Source organism: Sphaerodactylus townsendi, linkage group LG16, assembly GCF_021028975.2.
Source record: "Sphaerodactylus townsendi isolate TG3544 linkage group LG16, MPM_Stown_v2.3, whole genome shotgun sequence".
NCBI classification, from domain to species: Eukaryota; Metazoa; Chordata; class Lepidosauria; order Squamata; family Sphaerodactylidae; genus Sphaerodactylus; species Sphaerodactylus townsendi.
Window position 1 is genome coordinate 29368535 of NC_059440.1, and position 24347 is coordinate 29392881.

General features: G+C 58.7%; 1 protein-coding gene across 2 annotated transcripts; it reads right to left on the reverse strand.

Annotated features, from left to right (window-relative positions):
• Positions 1 to 28: 28 nt before the first annotated feature.
• On the reverse strand, positions 29 to 22703 carry PLEKHM2 (pleckstrin homology and RUN domain containing M2). 2 transcript variants are annotated; one of them, XM_048518940.1, is made up of 20 exons: positions 22552 to 22703; positions 18779 to 18885; positions 17823 to 17932; positions 14484 to 14583; positions 13091 to 13178; positions 12032 to 12218; positions 11269 to 11328; positions 9638 to 9833; positions 8198 to 8980; positions 7238 to 7307; positions 6705 to 6795; positions 4440 to 4504; positions 3928 to 4016; positions 3457 to 3589; positions 2778 to 2968; positions 2545 to 2610; positions 2297 to 2456; positions 1844 to 2026; positions 1472 to 1588; positions 29 to 1310 (listed from the first exon to the last, which is right to left on the reverse strand). In XM_048518940.1, the coding sequence occupies exons 1-20, from the start codon at positions 22609 to 22611 to the stop codon at positions 1173 to 1175; spliced, it is 2994 nt and encodes a 997-aa protein (XP_048374897.1). In that variant the 5' UTR covers positions 22612 to 22703; the 3' UTR covers positions 29 to 1172. The 2 variants fall into 2 exon arrangements, with proteins under 2 accessions (XP_048374897.1, XP_048374898.1); XM_048518941.1 differs by lacking the exon at positions 11269 to 11328.
• Positions 22704 to 24347: the final 1644 nt, after the last annotated feature.

Here is a 24347-nt window from a genome sequence, read left to right on the forward strand (position 1 = left end):
CCCCTACACTCACCAGACCAACACTGAGTTACCAAGAAACCTTTTATTGCGGGGGAGGGGGGAGCAATGTGTGTACATGATGCATCTCCAGGCAGAGGCCGCCTCCTCCGGAAAGCCCCCCATCCAGAACCAGAAAGTACATTTGAGAGTGTCCAGCTCATCAGAAGGAGGCTTCATATATCCAACTGCAGGCAAAGGACACCCCCCGCCCCCCCAACTTGGTGACTTCTCAATGGCCTGGCTGGCCTTGAATAAGGATTTGCACTCTGAAATACTACCCCCCCCCCCTTAAGCTCTCCTGCATCGGCCCCAGGAAGAGCCAGCAGGAGCTCCGAGATCTACAGAGTGCCGGTCGCTTCAGGCCAGCAGCTCAGGGGGGCAGAGATGGGGGTCGGCTGCATGCGCAGCTATTGCAAGCACCCCTAGCCCCATCACATGCTGAAGTCTCCATGCGCCCGCACAAGCTGTGCTTTCAGCAGCTCCTGGGTCTCCAACCCCCCTCCCTCCCCCCCTCCCCCCTCCCCCCTGGAGATGTGGAAACCTGGCAAAGAGAAGGGGGCACAGCAGGCCCCGAGAAGCCACAGAGTTGGGGCCCTTTCTTTCCCCGACTCAGGACAATGGAGAGAGATCCCTTCACAAAACGCCCCTGCGGGGTTGATCAGGACAAGACTGGCACAGGTTTTTCTAAGAGCATAAGACACGCACGGACTCCTCCCGCCCTGGAAAACCAGCCCACAACAACTGGCCCCAATCCCACTCCATGCTGTGACGCCTAATTCCACTCCTACAAGGGTCTGCTCACTCTAAGGATTCAAGGCCAAGCTTCTTGAGGAGTTCCTTGTCCTCAGCAGCTGGCCCCAGAGGCCACGACTGGCCGGGTGAGGCTGCCCACTGGCCCTCCGGCTGGGTCCCCTGGGGCAGGCCTCGCCTGGCACCTCGCACAGCAAGCGCCCGCCCGCCCGCCCGCCGGCCTGCAGGATACACCCAGAGACAGCCCGCCCCACAGCACAGCACAGCACAGCTCCAGCCCCACTCCCTCCCGGCTCCAAGTGGCAGGAAGCCCCGGATCACACCCGTCACAGCGGAGGGAGCTGCTGGTTGAACTCCTCCGCTCCCCTGGGAGGGCCCCTTCCTCCAAGACCAGGAACGCGTCCCTCTCTGGTGCTGGAAGGCTAACACCAGGGGTCCCGGGAGGCCCGGCCACGGCAGAGGCTGTCACTGCGTTGCCACGCGCTGCGGATCAGACTCAGGGCGTCCTCGCACTTCTTCCTGACGGCGCTGTCTTCGATCAGCTTGTGCCAAAGGTCGACCTGCCAACGCGAAGGAAGGGGAGGGCGCCTGTGAAGGTCAACCCGAGGGCCGTAGCTTCACACGGCAAAAGGTGGCTGCCTGCAGGGGCTCCTGAGCCCACCAGAGCAGGGTCCCTCCCTCCCTCCCTCCCTCCCTCCTGCAGCCTGGCTGGCTGGGCTACCTGGTAGGTGCTTCTCCACACGGCATCCAGTGCTGAAAGGAAGCGCTCCAGTTCCGCAGGGCAGCTGAAGTAGAGGACCCAGGCGGGCAGGTACTGCTTGCAATCCTGGACAAACTCCTGAGTGCACACAGGGAGGGAGGGAGGGAGGGAGGGAGGGAAGGGAGAACCAAAGTGCTGCCACTGTGGAGTGCAGTGTTCAGAGCAGGGGACCTGGATGCTGGGGGGGGGGGGCTCTCTCTCAGCCTAGCCCCTCACGTGGGGGCGGGTGGGGGGGGCTGTTGTGAGGGAAACAGAGCGCAAGCCAGAACCAGGAGTGCTGCTTGCCGCTCTGAGAAGGGAGGGGCAAAGGCACGCGCCCTTTTGGGTGCTCACCAGGATGCAGTACTCAGCGTGGCCAGCCTCCACAGACACGGAGGCCACGTTGGCCAGCTCAACAGTGGCCAGTGAGCGGAAGAAGCTGGTCTGGCAGTCCTCGTGGCACGTGAACAACTTCTGCTCCGTCAGCACCAGGCAGCAGGGGACACAGGGGGTGGGGGCCGCGCCCACAGGGATGACCTGCAAAGAACTGCTTCAGCTGCGGTGGGGGGGGGGCATTGGACACCCACGCACACACCCCTCCCTCCCCAATTGCCAGCTCCCTGAGCCGCCTCGGCCCCTTGCCTGACAAGGGCTCCTTTGGCACACTCCACGGGGCATCCAGCACAGAACCCCTACAGAACCCGATCTGTGGGCTGGCAGGCGGGCGGGCACCCTGTTTTTCCCAAGCTCCAGAGGGACGGTCAAGCACAGCCTCCCCAGGTCCCAATCCCGGCAGGTGAAACGCACCCCTTTGGAGACGGCCTGGCAGAGGTACTGCATCCAGTCGGCCATCTCCTCCTCGTTCTCAGCACTCAGCTCCAGGGAGGGCCGGTCCGTCAAGATCACCTGGAAGGAGTGGAGCCGGTCTGTGGTGTTCGCCCTCCGGCAGCCGCCGCACTGCTCCCCACTGCAATGATGGCGGAGGGGGAAGAAATCAGACGAAGGGCTGGGGGCAGGGGTTTTGGTACCTCTGCCTGCCGTGGGCCTCCACTCACCCCATGTTCACTGAGAGCAGAGGGGCGATATCTGTGCGCTCTGGATACTGATATAAGATGCCATTGCTGTGGGGCAAAGAACACAAGATGGGGCACCTGCAAGGTCTCTGCGGGGCCTGGAGCCACCTGCCCCATTGCAGAGCAGAGCAGGCAGGCAGCCCGCAGCACTTGGCTCAGCACCCAGTTCCCACTCAGGCTTCATCAACCCTCCCCCCGACCCCCCAGCCTCTCACCTGAGCACCACAAAGCAGGGCTTCCACAGCTCCTTGCCCAAGTAGTTGGTGCCTGATTTGTAGCTCAGAACGCCCTCCTTTGTGACACAGTTCTCAGCCACCGTGCAGTGCGGAGCGACAGGGCCCAGCGCCTCGTCCAGGGGGTCTTCCCAGTGCACAAGGCCATAGAAGCGAACCACCACCTCAGCAGTCTGCAACAGACCCAGCCCAGCCGTGGGGTTAACAGGACCGGCACCCAGAGGAGCCCACTGCGTGAGGGAAGGGCCTGCTGTTGTGACCCCTCTCCTTGATGCAAGGTGACTCCTAGCTTGCCTGAGGGTTGTGGCTGAAGGCACAGATCTCTCTCAGGCACAGATCTCTTCCAGCCCTGCTGGAAACCCAAGTTTTGAGCACTTTTTCTGCAGGAAAAGGGCTGTGAGATACTTCTGTGGGCAATCCCAGGAAAGAGCCAGAACCTCACACAGAGGTCTTGCACCAAACAGCCACCCCACCCCGAATAGGGCACACTCCTTTCTGGATTGCAGATGCAAAAGGTGACTCTGTCCCCTCTCTCCCTCCTCATTGGGGTTCAACCAGACTAGAGCTGTAGGTCCCAGATGCACAGGGCCCCTCTTAATTAGGGGCATGAGAGGCGGGGCTTAAAGGGCACAGGCAAATCCAGGGATTATAACACACACACCTCCCGCTTGGACTCCTGAGCCACGAACTTGGCCAGAGCCAGCTTCTCCATGGTGGCATCAGTCAGAATGCTGGGGTACGGGGGCTCTCGGCACCCTTTGATCATGGCTGACTTCAAAGACGTCAGGAAAAACCTTGCCAGGAGGAGAACAGAGAGTCAGAACACTGGTTGTGCGACGCTGCATTTGCGGTCTGCCTTGCGTGAGAACAGAGGACCATGCAGGAAGCAAACAAACTTCTGGGACTGGCAAGGACACAGGATGCTCCTCCCCCACCCCCCCACAGCAGCTCTAGGGCCACCTCCGGGGGCACCCCCCACCAATGCTCCTTCTCAGTAGTACTGAGAAGGCCCAATGCTCCTTCTCAGTAGTGCCCCCGCCCCCCACAAACCGTACTCCTTTTCATGCCACAGCGGGATCCCCAGTCTGGACTGGGATCCTGTGGTTTTCAAGCCACCTGACGGGTCACTCACTCAGTCAGGGCGGCATCTGCCGTGTCCAGCAGGAACTGCTTCCGGCGGTTGGTGCAGACCAGCGTCACTGTCTGCTGATCCAGGCCCACCTGCCAGGAACACGAACCACGTGAGCAAGCACACACACCAGGCGAAACGGCCTCCCACCGGACCGGACCGGACCGGACCGGCCCCTCTCGTCTCCTCAGACGGGCAGCTGCGCTCTGCAGAGGCCTCCTTGCCTGCTGCCTGATCCCCCAAGTAGAGATGCCGGGGACTGAATCGCAGACCTGCTGCAGGCCAAGAAAGTGCTCCACCACGGGGCCACGCCCCCCCCCCCCCAGCCTTTGTGCTGAGCCCCTGGGCCCCCCCCCCCCGCAAACCAGAACAAGGCCAGCAGCAGAAGCTGGTCCCTTCCCAGGGTCAACAGCCCAGTCAAGAAGGGCCCGGGCAATGCACCCATTCCACCCATGTGCAATTAAACGCTGCCCCCACCCCCATCCCCACACAGGCCCCCCCAACTCCCTACTCACCGAGACATAGTCCAGCTCATTGTAGGAGAGGGCCTCCTCTATCAGGTACGGCTTCTCCGCTGCTCCTGGGAGGAGAGGAAGAGTAAGAGCCAAGTTCCCCAAGGAGGTCACCTGACTGACTCCTTCCCCATCCTCACGCACACAGATGTGCTGGATCCTGAACCTCAACAAAACCATCTTGCCCTTAAGGAGGCCTCGAGGAAGCAAAGCCCTGCGGCCTCGGGCTGCAGAAGCTCTCATTGGCCCAAAAGAGTGGTGGGTGGATCATCTCCTGTTTATGTGTGTGTGTGTGGGTGGGTGGGTGTGGGTGTGGGTGTGGGTGGGTGGGTGGGAGGGAGGGAGGGAGGGTGGGGTCACTGTCGATCTCAGGAGTCACAACTGCAGCAGCAGAAATGGCCAGATATCTCACATCAAGTTATTCCCTCCAGCCACGTTCTGCCTGAATCTCAGAGAGCGCTTCTGAAGCAGCACAAAATGTCTGCACTTGGAAGTCAGAAGTGGCATTTGGTGTTCCTTTGGTGCCGCCATGCAGGGTTTGTGCCAAGCCTTGAAAGGAGCAGGTGCCAGCAGAATGCGCTGGGCCAGCCTGCAACGAGACAACATGCCCCCTTGTCCAGTGAGAGTGCTTGGCCCCTCAGTCCTTGAATACTTGTTTTTTCAACTGTCTGGCCCCAGGTATCTCTGGGAACTACCCAATATGGCTGTTTGCAAGCCTTAATTTTGACCATGCAAGTGAATCAACTGTACCAGCAAACCAGGCAGCAAGGTCTCAGAGAATGTTTTTTTTATTGCAAAAAAGAAATAGTTTCTAACTAGGCCAGGAGAAAACACAACTCTGTGAAAATTAACCCTGTATCTGCTGTAAAGACAAGTGCCAATTAATCAATTCTGACAGCATTTCTCAACCACATCTGAATATCAAAATTGTCCCCACACTAGATTTTAGGTTATGATCTTAAACTGCTGTTAGGAATTTTTACATAAATCTAAGACACACAGACAAGCAGAAATCTCTTCTGAGAGTCCCATCCGCAGAAATCTGGTTTGCTGATCTCACCAGCACGCTTATATAGAAAAAACAGCAAAGTGATGCTAGATCTTTCTAACTGAAACTCATGATCACCACTTAGCTAAATATATAGTTCTTAACTATCGGTGAGATAATTAAGAAGGAGGTTTTGGATTTATACTTCACCTTTTTCTCTTCTAAGGGGTCTCAAAGCAGCTTACAAACTCCTTTTCCCTACCTCTCCCCACAACAGACACCTTGTGAGGCAGGTGAGGGCTGAGAGAGTTCTAGGAGAACTGTGACTAGAACTCCAGGCTTCTCCAGCTGGCAGGCGTTGGCATGCATAGGGTCCATTCCCATCAGTTTCATCAGCATGGCCACCTCTGGGCATGCTGGTAGGGGCTGATGGGAATTGTAGTTCCTGAACATCTGGAGAGCCGCAGGTTCCCTACCCCTGGACTAGCCCACAGTTACCCAGCAGGCTTCAAGTGTAGGAGCTGGGAAACAAATCCAGTTCACCAGATAAGAGTCCGTCGCTCTTGTGGAGGAGCAGGGAATGAACCCCAGTTCTCCAGATGAAGAGTCCACCTGCTTTTTAATTACTACACCATGCTGGCTCTTTAAACAGATGCGTCTAAATATACATCTCACTATCTTTTTGAACAAGATTAAGAGGACAAACTTCATAAGAACATAAGAAAGAGCCAGCTGGATCAGACCAGAGTCCATCTAGTCCAGCTCTCTGCTACTCGCAGTGGCCCACCAGGTGCCTTTGGGAGCTCACCTGCAGGATGTGAAAGCAATGGCCTTCTGCTGCTGCTCCCGAGCACCTGGTCTGCTAAGGCATTTGCAATCTGAGATCAAGGAGGATCAAGATTGGGAGCCATAGATCGACTTCTCCTCCATAAATCTGTCCAAGCCCCTTTTAAACCCATCCAGGTGAGTGGCCATCACCACCTCCTGTGGCAGCATATTCCAAACACAAACCACACGTTGCGTGAAGAAGTGTTTCCTTTTATTAGTCCTAATTCTTCCCCCCAGCATCACTCTTAAGCTCAGTTAAGAAGCAAAATATCTGAAATCTCTGGACCTGATTTAATCAACTGTCGAAGAGAAAAGAGACGCCTTATGCCGTCTGTCTAACCAACAGATGGACCCAGACGAGCTCACAAGAACATGAGAAGGCGCAGGGTCAGCAAGGAAACCTGCGACTTCTTCCCAGGTGCGCCACGCCCACCACCTGCCGACCAGCGTACCTTTGCGGAGGAGATACACGTAGCAGTCTGTCAGCAGCACGTAGACCAGCTGCAGGTTGCCCTCCATGTGTCCTGTGCTCATGCGGATCATCTGCAGAAACAAGGAAGCAGAATGGCTGACCGAGCGGCTGAGGGAGGGAACCAGGAAAACAAGACCATGTGACCCCCCTCTGCCAGACATTCTTCTGCTAGGACGAGTGGCCCAACAGCCTGGCTTGCTCAGATGCCAACGGGCAGCTACACTCCAAACTGACCAGTCATCCTGGAGGGCTGTGGTTTTTTGGGCACAGAGGAGGGGTCACTGAGGGTGTGTGGGGGAGGTGGGATTTGTGATTTTCCTGCATTATGCGGGGGGGGGGGGTTGGACTAGATGACCCTGGAGGTTCCCATGATGGATGATTCCTCCCTTCAGCCACCACCACCACTCCGGATGCCCTTCGCATTCCTCTTTTAGCAAAGCTCCAAATCGACCCCTGGCGAGGAACATTCCAAACGAACCGAGGAGGCAGAGGCCGTGGTGTGCCCAGACATACCCGGAGGAGCTGTTCCTCATTCTCCCGGAAAACGTGGATCATCAGCAGCAACAAATGGTTGTTGTCCACCCTGTGCAGAGAGGACGAGAGAGCAGAAAGCAGGGAGGATGGGGGAGGGGTGGCTGCCTTCCTCCACTCCCCGTGATCCGGGGGCCGCAGAGGGATCTGGTCAGCACATCAAGAGAGAACCTGACAACCAGCCAAAGGGTCTCTACCTCCTCCCACACTAGCCTGCCTGACAGTTATGATCTTGGTTAGAAACTCCACACCGTGAGCCCATTTTCAAAGGCTGGGTGGTGGCCGCTCTACTGTCGAAAGGGCCTTCTGGGCTGCAGCCCATTAAGTCCAGAAGGAATTTCCTGAAATGTGTTGATGCGTGAAAAGGCAGGTGTCCTTCTAATGACAGGTGAAGCCATTTCACTTTGGAGCTTGACTTGGCTGTTACTTGGTATGGTCTTTTATGCCTCTACTTTACACCTCTTAACTGCTACTTCAGCTGAGCTTTTGGCCATTTGTTTGGTTTTAGTGTTTTTACACCTTGCTGTATGTTATTGCTTATTGGAGGCTATCCTGGGATTACTGTAGAGCAGTGGTGGTGAACCTTTGGCACTCCAGATGTTATGGACTACAATTCCCATCAGCCCCTGCCAGCATGGCCAATTGGCTGATGGGAACTGTAGTCCATAACATCTGGAGTGCCAAAGGTTCGCCACCACGGCTGTAGGGAAGGGCTGAGGAGCATCAGTATCTCACCTGCATCGGCAAACGCTGCTTGGCCCCTCACCCCTTTGGTCTGGGCAGAAGCCCCACAGAAGCAGCTGCCGGCGACCCATCTGCCCCCTGCTGGACAAGCAGGGTCAGTCACACTGACCCAGCAGTCGGTCGTTTTTGGCGTTTTTGCTAAAGAAAAGGACCAGCTCCCTGCTTTGAGGAACCGCCTCATTCTGGGCTGCCACTCACCTGAATTCAGAGGGGTGTGCCACTTCTGAAGGGCTGCCCTGCCCCTCTTCCACCCCAGAGTCCTCTGCACTGCTGAGTGAGGGGCTGGCCTTCTCCTTCTGCAGCTGGCCAAGGGCCTCCACGCTCGCCGCCGCCTCTTCCTCTGGCTGCTGCTGCAGCTGCCGCCTGCCCGTCATGGGCCCAAGCGCCTCCCCCTCTCGTCGCCGTCCTTCTTCCTCTTGTCCAGCAGCTTCAGAGCCACCAGGAACATCCGGCGGTTGGCCATCCCCTGCAGGGTCATGGTGGCAGCCACCTGGTGCAAGAGCGTTTGGACTCTCAGCGGTAAAGCTGTAGAAGACCATGGGGGTGGGCCCCCCTTCGCTAAAGACACCAGAGGGCGGCCCCTCCAAGGGGTCCCCCTCTGGTGTGGGGGTCCGAAAGGACTGGTTGGGGGGCTCGATGGGGCAGCCCAGGCTGCGGGGGTCCAGCTGCCCGCCCAGCATGTGGATGGCCTTGCTGAGCGAGTGTTCCACCCGCTCCAAGGATGTGTCCTCCGGTCTGGGGATCTGCAGCCGCAGCGGGCTGAGAGTGGGGGGCTCCTGGCCTGCTTCCGGCCCGGCCTCCCCGGGGGCTGGCAGGGCTGCCTGGTCGGGCTCCTGCAGCTCGGCTCCTTCGGCTGGCCTGCCCCCTCCCACATCTGGAGGCCCAGCTGGGTCCACAACAACTGCAGCCGCTGCTTCCTCCTCCTCTTCCTCCAATCTGCCCTTCTTCTTCCTCTTGCCAACCTTCTTCTTTTTAGCCAGCCTGCAAAGACAAGAGGAGGAGGAGGAGGGGCTCAGCCTGGGAGCCCCCGAGGATGGGAGGACTCTGCACAGCCTGCCCAGCAAGCATCGTTGCCTCTCAAATGCAACCCCCCCCCACCGCCACCGCCCCTCTGGGCTCCTGAGTGTTCAAGGAAAGTTTTGCCACCCATTTCCTGAACACAGCACCCTCCTGGAATCCATGTCTGGAACAGCACAGATCTTGCCACTGATGGGGGGAGGCGCGGGGGGGGGGGGATGTGCTGCCTGCATCGCCTCCTTGCGCCAGACTCAAGTCGTCCAGATCAGGGCTGAGCATCCAGACCATAAGTGTCAAACTCGCAGCCCTCCAGATGTTATGGACTACAGTTCTCATCATCATGCTGGCAGGGGATGATGGGAATTTTAGTCCATAACATCTGGAGGGCCATGAGTGACACCTGTGATCCAGACGGTCCCTGGCCCAGCCCCCAGCACACCATCTCCCGCAGCAAGGCCCAGAAAGACTCTGGGCGGGACCTCGGTCTGCACTCGCATGGGAGGCACCAAGAGCCACGTTCCTCGCTGGAATCTGGGGAAGGCCCGTCTCCGCCAGAAAACCCAGCCTGGCAGGACTGCGGATTTGGCACAAAGCATGCTCAGAAGATGCTCCCACACTGACCTGATGACCTCCACCTCGGGGCAACTCTCGGCCTGGTCGGCGCCCGTGGTCGCGGGGTCTGCCTTCCGCTGGGAGGCAGAATGGTGCCCCGGAGTGCTCTCAGTGGAGGACAGCCCTTCTGCCTTCTTGTTGAAGGGGTTGTGACGCTGCGTAGGGCTCTTTGGTGGGCAGCTGAGAATATCTGCCAGGTCTCCGTCTGGGAAAGAGAAAGAAGGGCAGCCCCTCCCCCAGTGAGCGACCTACAGTGGCGGCAGGACACAAGCGGCGGCCGGGGCTCCTAGCCGGAAGCAAAGGGGCTGGTGCCTCCCGCAGGGCTACCAGGGCAAAGAGGTCTGCAGGGCCAGGGCTTCCTTCCTCACTGCTCAGCGGGAAGGCCAAAGCCACAGGAGGGCAGGGGCCACCCTTAGCAGGCCTCTCCACAGTTGCTGGGTGGGAGTCAGCCACGCCTGAACTGGTTTCCAGCTGCCTCTGGGAGCATTCCCCAAACTGACCCACGGAAAATGGCGGGAGGGACCGGGAGGCTCAGTGGTGGCGCAACCGCCTGGCTCAGGGGAGGTCCCCGGCCGGATCCCCGGCAGCTTCTCCCGTTGAAAGGACGAGGGCAGAGCTGGAGCAGGTGGGAGGTCCTGGCCGGAGCCAAGCGCAAGCTGGACAGGCCCAGAAGGAGGCAGCTGCCACAGTTCCTTTCCCAGGGGTGAGGCTGGCAATGCCAGGCCGGAGAACCCGCCCCCTCCCCGAGGCAGGGCGGGAGCCAGACGCCCACGGATTCAGGTGCCTTCCCTTTCATCTGCAGGGACCCGGGAGATGCTCTGCAACGATCAGCAGCCGCCTTCCACTGATTCTACAGCATTCTTACCACACGGCTGGGAGCAGTGGCTCCTGTCTGCATTCTTACTCGGGTGGCTAACTGCCAGTAGGCAGCTGCAAGTCAACCAGCGGCCGTGCTCACGGGCCTGGTGAGCAGCCCTGGTCGTCTCGTCCTCCAACTTCCCTTCACAGCCTTGAAGACTGGAGACCTACTCGGAACACAGGAGCTGGGCAGCGGGGAGGGAGGAGGACGCGGCCCCCAGTTGGAGGGGAGGACGAGGAAAGGCGGCAGCCGCTGCTGCAGTCCAAGTCCCGCTCGGGTGGGGAAAGGGCTTGCGGCAATCCCGTCAGACAAGGAGGCAGTCCCCAGCCACTGCGGCCGCTGCTCTTCCCCATGCACTCGCAGAACACAGAGCAGCAGCGCTGTTAGTGCCCCTGCTCCTCGTGGGAGGGAGGCTTGTTAGTTGGAAGGACCAGAACCACAACAGAGGATCTCATGCCGGACGAGGCCAAGTCACAGAGGAGTGAGAGAGTTAGATGCTCAGAGAACAATTGTGAGGTAGGAGGCACAGAGAGAGCTCAGAGGCCACGGGAAGAGGTGGAGACTGCCACGCACGGGAGAACAAGCATTCCCCCTGCTTGCGCGTTAGGGACTGCGCCGGAGTCCACCTGAGGGGAGCCACCAGCCCCCCTCTTGGGCTGTTCCTTCCTGCGGGCACCAAATGGGGTTAAGAGACCCATGGCAAAGCATGCAGCAAGCTTTGGTGCAGAAAAGTGAGCGGCACGGAGAGCGTGGCTACAGACCACGGGCAAGATCGTCCCACCTTCCCAGGCCGTGGTTGGCATGGACGGCACTGCGGGAAAGACATCTCCAAAATCATAATCTACAAAGTGAGGGACAAAACGAGCGGTTAGATACGAGGACCGCAAGAGGCGGCCAGCAAGCGATCCACCTGGGATGCTCCCTCGGAGGAAGAGAGGCCAGGGAGGCTGCCAAACAGCCCCCCCCCCCCCGCCCCCTTGCCGGAAATGCCAGTCTGAGTGCAGCAGGAAGCTCCGGGTGGGTGGGTGGGTGGGTGGGTGGGGGCGGGAAGGGGAGCAGTCTGAGAGCCCCCTTCACGGTGCCGGGCGAAGTGCAGATCGAGAGCCAGCAAGACCCTCGCCCCGGTTTGGCCTTGCAGGATCACAGCAGAACAAGCAGGCCTCACTTGTGGTTTTCCACAGATCCAGCAGCCTCACGATGCCCGCTGAAGGGGGGGGGGTTCATCTGCCCACCCCCTTCCTCTCTTCTCCTGCTCCCCCAAGAAGCTTCTGCCTGAGAGAACCCTCCTAAGAGCAGGAGCATCCGTGGGGCAGCACAGCCCTGCTGAGGGGAAGCTCCCCAACGGCATGAGTGGCTGCAGGCCTCTCCCCCACCCCCGAGAAGCCCCAGGGGCCAAGCCTTCGTGCAGAAGCAGATGAGGGCGCACACGGTCCAAACGGCTAATTTCAGGACCACCCGTGAGAAGCCCGGCCAGATGGAGAGGGCTCCCACCCCCAAGGCCTTGCTGCTGTGCCCACACTGCCCCCCCTCCCTCCCTCACTCACCCTCGCTGGAGGGGGCAATGGCGCTGTCATCCCACTCCAGGTTGGTGGAAGTGACCGAGTTGAAAGAGTTGAGCGAGAGGCTGTCGGACCCCTGGACTGAGCAGGGCAGGCGGTCCTCAAAGTCTAACAAGTACTGTGGCTTGTAATAGTCCGGCATGTACGGGGCCAGGTCCAAGTAGGGGGCATCCTGGAAGCGCCAGAGAAAGACAGAGCAGCAATTCAGTTCCCTGCGGCCAATGGCACCTTCGGGCCTCTTTTCTCTCCCAGCCCCAAAGCATTAAACCCCCACGAAAGCATCACGGAAGAGCTAGATCAACCTATCTGGCTTTTCCATTTGATTCAAAGAGGATGAGCAGTCAGAAAATGGATTGGCACCTCTCTGGTGCCCAGAAGGCTCTCTGGAAGCCAGGCCTGCTTGCCAGCTCCAACCATCAGAGGCCCTGGACAGAGACTCCCAAGTGGCCTGTTTGGCTCGCGTGCCCTGACTACGGAACACCCGCCTCCTGCCCACCTTCAGCCACGGCCAAAGCATGGCTCTAAAACTCAGCATTGCTTGAGCGTTCTACTGCAAACATCTTGTTTTCCCGGTTTGCTTCTAGCCTGACAAATGTTTTGAGCAACATTCAGACTGCCACATCTTTGACGGTTTTTATGGTTTGGAAATAACATTGGTCTCATGTGATCTTGGGAGATGCCCCAAACAGGTCTGAATGTTGCTCAACGAGGATCTTCGATACCAACAAATGAGAAATAAGTCACTGGGCTGCTTTCTCATGACAGCGTACATTTGTCAGTAGCGATTACTGAATATTAGACGTTGGGTTTTCAAACCCCATCAACCATCTTGTGAATTTTCCAATCAAAGCGCAGGAGAGAAGGATTTAAAATGCAGGAATAAACAAAACCCAACACAGCCGTGTGGCCACAATGGAATGTATGTGTACATACCTTCTGAATGCGTGGCTGTGGAAGGCCTGAGACCAGATGTGTGGGTCTGAGACAGAAGGGGGGGTGCCCCACCCCACTCCCCTTCCCCAAAAGAGAAGACAGGCAGCTCACCAGATCCAAGTCAAACCGAATGAACTCCAGGCCGGAGACCAGTGTCAGGAAGAGGGTCAGATGGTCATGGCTACAGACCAGGGCATTTCTGGAGGGCAGAGAAGGTGGTCACGCAGGAACCCTGAGGCTGCAAGGGGTGGGGCAAGTCGAAGAAAAGCTCCCCGGGCCAGGCGAGGTGGGGGCACTGTGCTCCCTCCCCCAGCAATGGGACTCCACCTGGCCTCGAAGCTCCAACAGCCACACACAGCTGCAAACAGGGACTTCTGTGGAGCAAACTTCTGTGACCGAGAAAGTGCAGCAGCAGCAAAAGGCTGTGCCCGAGCAACGATACAGCAATTCCAACGGTTTGACTGGAATGGTCAGACACCAACTCCCACCCGGCGGCAAAAAGAGCAGGGAACAAGACGACTCAGGTGCAACCTCTTGCCTGCAACACTCCCCACAAGATGGGGCAGGAGTCGGGCTGAAAAGGAGGCCGGCGGCTTAGGGGGTGGGACGAGACGTGAAAAACCCTCACAGGGTGCTGCCACAGCCTTTGCTACTCACTCCCCACACCCTCCAGAACAACGCATTCCAAGGGGCATCGCATCGCTGAACGGCAAGATCAACCATGTTAAATCGGCACAAATTTGAGACCACCCGTTCCCTCCCCTACAACCGGGCCTTGATTAGCCTAACTAATCCCGGCAGGCCGCCTTGTCCCCAGACTGCAGCTTCCGCTGTGAAAGGCCTCTGTGCTGGTCAGGACCACAGAAATTTCCTTCCATTTCTGCGCCAACATGTTCACTCTGCTGTTGAGGCCTTCTGGATAGGGTTAGGGTTAGGGTTATATATATCCCCCCTTATATCCCCCCTTTCTCTCCTGCAGGAGACTCAAAGGGGCTGACAATCTCCTTGCCCTTCCCCCCTCACAACAAACACCCTGTGAGGTAGGTGGGGCTGAGAGCTCTGAGAAGCTGTGACTAGCCCAAGGTCACCCAGCTGGAATGTGTGGGAGCGTACAGGCTAATCTGAATCCCCCAGATAAGCCTCCACAGCTCAGGCGGCAGAGCTGGGAATCAAACCCGGTTCCTCCAGATTAGATACACGAGCTCTTAACCTCCTACGCCACTGCTGATACCTTTCATATGTCTGGGGAAAGGAGTTCTAGGCCAGGGAAATTTACAGCAGAATAAGCCTGATAGCCTTTCAGATGCCCTTTCCGGACTACGTGCATACTTTTTCAAAAATGTACAAGAAAAACAAAGGAGAACAAAAAATGCTGGGAATATGGGAACTGCATCACCGGCCACCCAGACATTCAAAGAATTTGTCTCTCCGCTCCCTTGCAGGGCCTGTCTCGGTTCAGCTGTGAACAGCGGGACACCGAAACCACCTGCAAGGGGGGACTCACTTGACGTAGTACTTGTGCAGCAGACTCAGGTTCTCTTGGAACAGCCGCAGGTAGCTCTCCAGGGAGTTCTCGTTGAGGGCCAAGTACAGCCATGCTCGACCTGCAGCGGGCAGAGAAGGGGCCAAAGAGAAGGGTCTTGATGGACACGCTTTTCTGGGCAAACATGTAGCCTGGCTTCTCTGGACTCGGCCACAGCTGGCACACAAAAGCCCTGTTACCAGCATCTTCAGGCCAGGAAGCCAAGAAGAAGAAGAGGAAGAGTTTGGATTTGTAACCCCCCTTTCTCTCCTGTAAGGAAACGCAAAGGGGCTGAGAATCTCCTTTCCCTTCCCCCTCACAACAAACACCCTGTGAGGTGGATGGGACTGAGAGAACTCCGAAGAACTCACTCTACCTCCCTCCCTCCCGCCCTCCCTCCCTCTCCCTCTCCCTCTCCCTCTCTATCTATCACATTTATAAACCGCCCATCCCCGAAGGGCTCAAACAACAATGCACAGAATAAATAAACTGTGACTAGCCCAAGGTCACCTGACTGGCATGTGTTGGAGTGCATAAGCTAACCTAGTTCACCAGATAAGCCTCCACAGCTCAACTGGTAGAGTGGTGAATCAAACCGGGTTCCCCAGATTGGCAGAGTTTGACTCCCAACAAATATCAGAGTAACTGAAATCTCCCAGTGCTACTACTTGTCTGTGAACATTGGAAGACACCAGATAACTCTTCGGTCTCTTCGGAAACAAGAGTGATCTCATTGTGGAGGTCTATTACAGACCCGCACAATGAGATCACTGTCGTTTCTCTCCCCTAGATGCTCTCAACCTGGCTTCCAGGATTTAAGTGTGATTTAAGATGTAATCATTCCTGACATAAAATGCTCCTCCTCCTCCTTTTCTAGTTGATCTACTTCTGTGAAATAGGTCATACCCCTGAATTATTACATTCCAATTATGAGAATCACCCCACCCAGTTTCAGTTATGCCCATTGTATCATATTTGCTTTGCCACGTGCAGAGTTCACGTTCATATTGTTTATTCCCCGTGGTCTGTGCATTAATGCACAGACATCTAAGGCCCTGGTTCATTCCCCCAGTACTCTACCACTGCACTGGTTCCAGCCGGGGCCACCAGACCTAGCTCCAGGCTTGTTTTGACCTTTGATGCTCCAAACAGCTCCACTCTAGAGGCCTCAAAGGAATCTGTGCCCCATCCCTGAAGAAGCTGCAGCTATTTGCATCCCGGAGGGCCAGTGGATGGGAAAAGGCTGCTCTGGTTGCCCAGCTGCTGTGAGCGACTAGATGGCCTTTACGTATGCGATGACGTTCTCCGAGTGACGTCACTTTGCAGTGAAATGGTCTGTGTCTGATGTTCAGACAGCAAGGAAGGATTCATGCATCCTAAATAAGTAATAACTCTCACAGAATCTGCATGTGTATAAAGCTGGGCAAGAACGAACACTTACAGACCTTCCAGCCAAGGGGAATACCCCCCCGCCCCCCGCCCAATCTACCTCCAAGCAAAGAGACCTGGTCATTGCCTGGAGGAGCTCAGGCAGCCCTGCAAGCCCTGCTGCCCTTTCTGAAGGAAGTCAGAGGCCGGCACCTGGAACTAGCCCTGTCCCTGCTGTGTACTCTAGGCCGGGCCCTGTTGGAGGAGGGGGGGGGCAGTGTAAAGGGAGCAGCTTCAGGGTTTCCTGGATGACGCATCGGCTTTCGACCCCTTCCAGTCCGGCTTCCGTGCTGGGCATGGGACGGAGACCGCTCTTGTCGCCATCACAGACACGCTCCGTATGCAACTCGACCATCACAGACACGCTCCGTATGCAACTCGACCGGGGCGGATCGGCGCTGCTGGTTTTGTTAGATCTTACCGCAGCGTTTGATATGGTCGATCACGACCTTTTGACCCACCGCCTGGCCGCTTCCGGGGTACGGGGCACTGTCCTTCAGTGGATTGCCTCGTTTCTCCGGGACCGGAGTCAGCAAGTGTGGTGCGGGGATGAAGCCTCCCGGAGGTGCCCGCTTCAGTGCGGAGTACCGCAGGGAGCGCTGCTATCCCCGCTATTATTTAACATCTATATGCGACCACTTGCTCAGTTGGTGCGGAGCTTTGGGCTGATCTGTCATCAATATGCTGATGACACTCAGCTCATTCTGTTGATGGAGGGGGGAGCGGTTGCCGCCCCTGCGGCTCTCCAGCATTGTTTGGAGGCGGTAGCTGGTTGGTTGCGGCAGAGCAGGTTGCAACTGAATCCATCGAAGACGGAGATCCTCTGGCTAGACCGCAGGGGTGAGGTTAGGGATTTCCAGCCGCCGGTGTGGGAGGGGGTCTCATTGGCGCCGACCCCCTCTGTTCGCAGTCTGGGGGTCCACCTGGATTCGTCTCTCTCAATGGAGACCCAGGTGGCCCATACAACCCGGACTGCATTTTTCCATCTTCGCCAGGCCCGGCGGTTGGCTCCCTTCCTCTCCCAGGCGGATCTGGCCACTGTGATCCATGCAACGGTCACCTCCAGGCTGGACTATTGTAACTCGCTGTACGCCGGCCTTCCCTTGCGTTTGATTCGGAAGTTAAAACTGGTCCAACATGCGGCAGCACGCCTGCTCACAGGAGGCGCCTTCAGAGAACACATCCAGCCTGTGTTGCGACAGCTGCATTGGCTCCCGGTTGAATTCCGAATCATCTTCAAGGTGTGGGTTTTGACCTTTAAGGCTTTGCGCGGCCTGGGACCCTCGTACCTTCGGGACCACATCACCCCATATGTCCCAACTCGGCCTCTGCGCTCTGCAGAGGCCAACTTACTGGTGGCCCCCGGCCCCTCTATGATGCGGCTGGCCTCCACGCGGGCCAGGACCTTTACGGCACTGGCCCCGGCCTGGTGGAACACCCTTCCTCCAGCTGTCCGGGCCCTGCGGGACCTGGGTGAGTTCCGCAGGGCCTGTAAGACTGTGTTGTTCCACCGGGCCTTTGGAGTGTCCAGCTGCTGACATGGTGCCCCCTTACTGCCCTGCCCCTAGGGCAGTTACATCAGGGTCCCCTCATATTGAGGGGTCCTGCCATCCCCCCCTATGGGGGTAGGTTTTAAATTGGGGTCGGACGCCTTTTATTATGTATTATGGTTTTTTGCTGTTTTATGAGTTTTAAGCTATTTTATGGGATGGAGCCTATGTGTTTATATTTGTACGACCGCTCCTGTTGATGTTGTAGTGAATGTTGTTCACCGCCCGGAGCCCTTCGGGGATCGGGCGGTATACAAATTAAATAAATAATAATAATAATAATAATAACATTCCCAGGCACGGTCCCCTCGGTCTGAGGCAGGTTGGCCACCAGCATGCTTACTGCGTCCCAGGTTGGTCGCCACGTGCTGAAGCACCTCTATCTGCTCGATGGCTTCTCTGCGGGTGAAGTGGACCACCAAGACCCAGTAGCCTGAAGGGAGGTCTTGAAGGCTGTGGAAAGAGAGGAATGAGGGAGGAGGGCAGCACCTCTGGCTGGTTGGGGGGTGACTTTGCGGCAGAAGCCTCGGGAGATGGAACCTCCCTCCCAGTGGTGGGATCCAAAAAATTTAATAACAGGTTCCCATGGTGGTGGGACTCAAACTGTGGCGTAGCGCCAACGGGGCTGGGCGGGGCACGACAGGGCGTGGCCGGGTATTCCGGGGGTGGGGCGGGGCTGTGGCAAGGACGCAGCCGCTGCACCGGTCCTTGGGCGGGAAACGAATGCACGCAGGCGCAGGCTGCCACGCACGCCGGTGCACCTCCTGCTAGACTGCTCCAAGTTCTGCGCACTACTGCTGAGAGGAGGGGCGTAACTAAGGCAAAAATTACCTGGCAAAATCACCAATGAGTAACCCCCTCTCGGCACACACAAATAATTAGTAACCTACTCTCGGGAACCTGTGAGAACCTGCTGGATCCCACCTCTGCCTCCTCTCCTTCCCAGGTCCTGACTGGCTCGGCATTAAAAGCAGGAGCAGACTCCCGTGATACAAGGGCCTGTAGACCCAAGGGAACTTGATTCTTTGACACACATGAGTGTGCGTGTGTGTGTGTTTGCAGGCACCAACCGGGGCCATTGCGCTGCTTTCCCATAGTCCTTTGCCTGTAGGCTTCTGTCTGACCACTCCAACAAGCAGAAGAGTTCTGCCTCTGCACCCTGCCAAAGGCCGGGAGAATGGCCAGACTCGGGCCCAAGGTTTGCGGGACCCACGCTCCTCACCACGCCTGCAGCCTACAGGACCACAGCCCTCGCCCACTTGCTCGAGACCCCAGGGGAGATGTGCTCGGGCTGCCTACCCATAGAGCAGTGCATGGTCGATGTGCTCGCAAAGGCGCTGCAGAACCTTGTCGTGGTTCCTGATGGCTGGCGTCTCGTCTTCGCACGCTGCAAAGTAACTCTGCAACTGAGAGCAAGAGAAAGAAAAGCAGCCAGTGAGCAACCAGAGGGCCGAGCCGTCGCAGCACAACTTGGGCAGGCAAGGAGGAGCCGTGCGGAGTCGGCTGCAGCAAGGTCCTCCTGTGGGATCTTTGGGCTTCTAGTCATGTGTCAGGGAACACTGGGGCTTCCCGGAACTTCTGTTGTTTAGAGCTCTGGTGGGTTCCCGACTCCAACAGTCTGAATCCTGTTGCATGACTTATGGGACGTCCCCTCTTCTTGATCGCAGGAGCAGAGCGGGGAGCTCAGAGGCTGAAGGGAGACGGAAGTAAACTCAGAGTCCTTGGGACAGGCCGGGCAGAGCCTTGCAAGAACCTCCCGGCTGCCTCCCTTGGCCTCAATGCGCAGCACGCAACAGCCTGGAAGAACTGGGCTGGTGGCATCACCCCCAACCGCGGCAATGGGCGCAACACCCAACAGCACCCATGAGTACAGAGGGGGCAGTACTGCTTCTGCCTCCAGGTGTCATTTTCTCCCGTGTCTTCCGGATCACCTGGCAGGGTACCTACCCTGACTATTTTGGCCCTCCCAAGGACTCTGGCAAGGCTGGCTGAGAAATGATGAGGCATAATAGCTCCTTATGGAACGCTGCTTTGAGTCATGGCTATTTATAAACCGTGGGACAGGAGAAAAAAGAACTGTCCGTGTCTAAGAGGCACGGGTGGCACTGCCGGAGTTCATCTCCTGTAGGGATAAACAGCACCAAAAACTGGCTAACATTTCTATTCCACCTTGTCCCTTGCAACTAATGGCAGCTCGAGGTTTAGCTTGGAGGAGCTCCGTTCATCTCTGAGCCTGAAGGGTCAGGAGGAATATTCTCCTGGATCAGCTGGGCAAAAGTCCTTGTTTTGGATTGGGAACGTCCCCTGCAGCGTGGGCTACAGGGACACCCTTGGGAACTCTTCCCTTGAACCGTCAGGTGCCTGCTCAGGCCAGAGAGCAACCACTGGGCCCAGCTCACTGGTCCTCAGCAGGGCCTGAACCGCCTGGCTTAGCAGCCTTCCCTCTGCCTGCAGGAGCTCCCCAGCTTCCAGGACCAGACAGACAAAAAGAACTCCTCAGGCTTCCTTTGAGAGGCAACTGGTGCGGAGGATGCAAAGGCCACCTGAACTGCAATGCTTTAGTCGGCCGGGAGGCAGAGCTGCTGAGCCCCCTGGAACTGCTCGGAGGCATCCTCTGGCGAGCTCCTGCTCAGAAGGGGAACTCTCCAGCCAAGGCCCGGGACACAGCAAACCTCAGCGCAGAAGCTGCTGCTGCCACCCAGCAGCCAAGCCCCAGGCAAAGCGCGTGACCACGCCAGGAGAGGAGCAGCCACTTCGCGGGAAGCGGTGGGGGAAAGGCAGAGACCGACCAGAAAGCGAAGTGCTGCACGGCTGAGGCCTCAACCCTCTGAAGACAAAAGGAGCCCCCTTAAGTGGACTTGCGATGATCAACTTCAGCACACAGATGTGAAACTTCTTTCCAGGCAGAAGAGCGCCTGCGTTCACTTCCTACAGTCACATGGCAACTGACGATGATCATCGGGCCTCAGCATGACCTGAGGCTCCTTGGGGCTCAACCCCACCCCATCCCACCCCACAAGTCTCCTGCCCACCCACCCCCTTTGTTTCAGGCAACACACCATGCTGGGCTGGCTGCAGAGTGCAGGATACAAGCAAGGGAAAAGCACACTTCAGCTGCTCCCAGCTACTCCCCCCCCCCCCGAAGAGTTCTGCATGTCCAGCAGCTGCTTTGCAGTCGCCAGTTCCTCCGGCCGCTCATGTGACTCCACGGCATGGCCATTCCACACATTTGTCAGCTGTCCCACAAGCACAGAGGAGGGTGAGCCAGCCCCTGGAGAAACTCCGCTTCCTAAGACTGGGCTTCCAGGCCTCGTGAGACTACGGCCCCAAACTGCTAGGCCAGGAGGGTTCTGAAGTCCCTCCCGTGTGTGTGTGTGTGTGTGTGTGGCTCCTATGAATGGGCAGCAGAGCTGAGCTCCAGGGGTCCCAACCCACCGCTGGTCCCATCACTCCTGCATCCAGCCACTCTCTCCATGTGTGTACGGAAATGCCACACTGGGGGAACAACTTCAGCACACGAGTCACTTGCAACACCACGCTTGGGACAGAGGGAAGGGGCATTCCTCTTATGGGATGCACACACCCGTGCTTAAGGCTTCTGGACCCCGTGAAGCACCTCTTGGCACACGACGACGGGTATAACGACAACAACAGTTAAAAACAGACTCAAATATGTGGCTCCCAACCAAAGAATTCTGGGACCTGTACTTGTGCAGAAGTGGTCAGAATGACGCACAAGGAACTCTCAGTGCGCTCTTCAAGAAGTCACTGTTCCCACAATTCTCTTTTTTGGGGGGTGGGTGGGGAGGAGGGCCAGGTGAGAGCAAAACATGTTGCAAACTGGCCCACCCCCTAAAAGGGCCAAAGGGAGCTCTTCGCCTGGCCTGGCAGGTTCTACGAGGAGGCTGTTGCGATCACGCAATCCCATGGGAATGAAGCACTGCCATTAACCCTTTCCCTCCCATGCCGGGAATATCAGGCATCCTCTACTGCAAGAGTAGTGGCGCCAAGGACAGCCCCGGGCAGAGACCGCAGAGCCACCGTTGAGCGTGGGCTGCCGTCCAGAACGCGTAAAGGGAGGTCTGGAGGACCTGCAGCCCGTCCGTCCGTCCGTCTGCCCGCCCGCCTCCAAGGACTCCCAGCGCCAGAGCCTTTCAGAGCAGCCCCCGGGCAGTGTCTCAGCAGCCGCTTTGCCCTCCAGGACTTGTTCCGAAGGCGGCAGAGAGCACCTCCCGGTTAGGTGAGGCCTCCTTCAGCACCACCGTCAGCACCGGCGGCCCAGCCGTGGGCACAACTGCACAGGGGCTGGACCACTTCCTGCTCTGCCTGTGCCTGTGGGGTGGGGGCGGGACAATCCCGGGATGCTGACAGTGACCCTGAATGATGGCGGAGGGAGGCCAGAGCCCAGCCTGGGCAAGAGACGTGGGGCTGAGGAGGCAGAATGGGGGGAGGGATGGGGGGCGCCCCCAGGAGACCAGGCTTCGTGGGAAGAGCAGCGCCCCAGAGGCCGGACGGCTGTCCCGCGGAGCCCACCCGCGCATCCAGCATGGCGGGCAGGGCGTGTGTGTGTGTGTGAACACCACCCAGCGGGGAAAGTCCGGGGCGCGGTCTGGGGCAGCGGCAGCAGCAGCACCGCCCCGTCCGGCAAGAGCGGGCAGAGGGGGCCAGCCAGGTGGCGGCGGGGGGTCTGGGAAGGGGCCCGTCCCGTCTGCGGGGCTCAGAGCGGCGTCTTGTCCTCCCCGCCGGCCGGCCCGTGGGGTCCAGGGAGAGGGCTGGTGCTGGGCGGAGTCTCTGCCCTCGACGGAACCGCTGCCTGGTCCCCCTCCCCAGCCAGGAGAGGCACCGGGGGGGGGCTCTATCGCCGCCCCCACACCCCGGCTTCGCGGCCCAGCGGCGGCCAGAGAGGAGGGAGGGAGGGAGGCGCTGGCTGTGGGGCGGCCCAGGGGGGAGGGGGACACCAGAGGCCGCCCCCCACCCCCCCGCCAGGCCGACTGACGTGTCCCTCTCTCCGGCGCCTCGGGGACCCCCCTCCCGCCGTGTGAATGGGGGGGACCCGCGTGCGGCGCTCTGACCTTCTTGACGGAGAGCGAGATGTTGTGCAGGATGCGGTCCTTCACCTCGGCCGGCTCCATGGCCGCCCCCCCGACGGCGCCCCTCGCGGCCCCCCGCCCCCGCCGCCGCGCCCGCCGCCGCCGCCGCTCCGTCCTGCCGGCCCCGCTGGCCAACCAGAGGCCGGGCGGGCGGCGCCCCGACCCCCGGATCCCCTCGGCCGCCCCGACCCCCGACGCCGCTTCCAGGGAGGGAGGACCGCCGGCGCCGCCCCCGCCCACCCGGGCCGCGTGACGGGAAGGGGGCGGGGCACCTGCCGGCTTCAGGCCGCTCCCCGGCGCCAGGCATGCCGGGAGTTGTAGTCCGCGGGCGGGTCCCCGGCCGGTGCCTGCAGAAAGGGCGCAGAAGGAGCCCCCTCCTGCCCCCCGCGAAACTGCCGCGCCCCCCCTCGCCGCGGGGGTCCAGCCTCCTGCCCACACATACGGGGGGTGGGGCGGGGGGCTGGATCCAAGCACACAGCGCCCCCCCCCCCACGCGGGGGTCTCACTGCTTGGGGTCGTGGGGAGCAAGAACATCTCGCCACTCGCCAGGATGCAGCGGAGTCCTCGAAGATGCTCCCGCCGACGCCCCCCCCTCGCCTTCTGCACCCGAGCAAAACGAAGCGCTCTGCGGGGGTCGCCCTTGTGCTCACCTGGAGCGCCCCGAGGCCGGCCAAGGGACGGGCCAAGCCCCCTTCCGCTGAGGGGCGCCCAGAAGCAAGGCTCAGGCATCGGCTCTTTAAAAATTAGGAGCAAACTTCAAGGGGCGGGGGGGAGACACCCCCCCCCCCCACAGGTGCCCCAGGAAAGCTTTGCTGAACATGACTGCAGTTCCTCTGGCTGGCAGCCCGCCCTGCGCGGAGGGCTCCGTGTGACCAAAGCGGTCCCAACAGATTAAAACCAGACACACACACACACACCCCCCGGGAGCCTCCAAGGCTGCACTGTAAAGGCTCCAAGCGCAGCTTCCGGGTGATGCTGAGCAGACCCGCCGCCCAGAAAAAAGGGGTCCTTTAGCCAGACGGCAGACACACACACCCCGCACATCCACCATCCAAAGGCACCTAAGTGGGGGCTGCCTCCATTGCCCTGGGCAACGAGCTTCTAGCAGCCTGGGCTCCCCCGTCCATCCAGAGATGGAGGCAACAGCTGAGTTCACACACTGCAAAGACCACTGTCCTTCGTATGGGTTGGCTGCCCTTCCTTCACCAGAGCTTGAATCCACCGAGAAGCACCCCCCACCCCCCCAACTTTATGAGAAGGAAGGCTTCTTTCCACTGCAGGGCGCTGAGGAGGCAGCTGGACCTGTGCGGGGAGACACAGATAACTGCTGGATTCCCCCCCCCCCCCACAGCTGGGTAGATTTATGCAGACTCAAAGGGTGGAGTAGACTGACATCTTGAGACTGACAACCAAATAAATCCACAATGCTTTCCTGCCTGTCCTGTGAGCAGAATCTGCAGGAGTGGGGGGGAGAATGAGAGGACATTCTCCCCCACCCCTTCCCTTGGAGCCAACCCTTTTCCTTGAAGGCAACCCCATGCCTGTCCTTTCCCCTTAGGCTAGCAGCAGCATCTGGGGCCAGAACACGCAAGTGATTCTGGAATGCCACCCTCTTCTCACAATACTAGAACCAGGGGGCATACATTGAAAATGCTGGGGGGGGGGGGGGATTTTAAAGACTAATAAAAGGAAACACTTCTTCATGCAATGTGTGATTGGTGTTTGGAATATGCTGCCACAGGAGGTGGTGATGGCCACTAACCTGGAAAGCTTTAAAA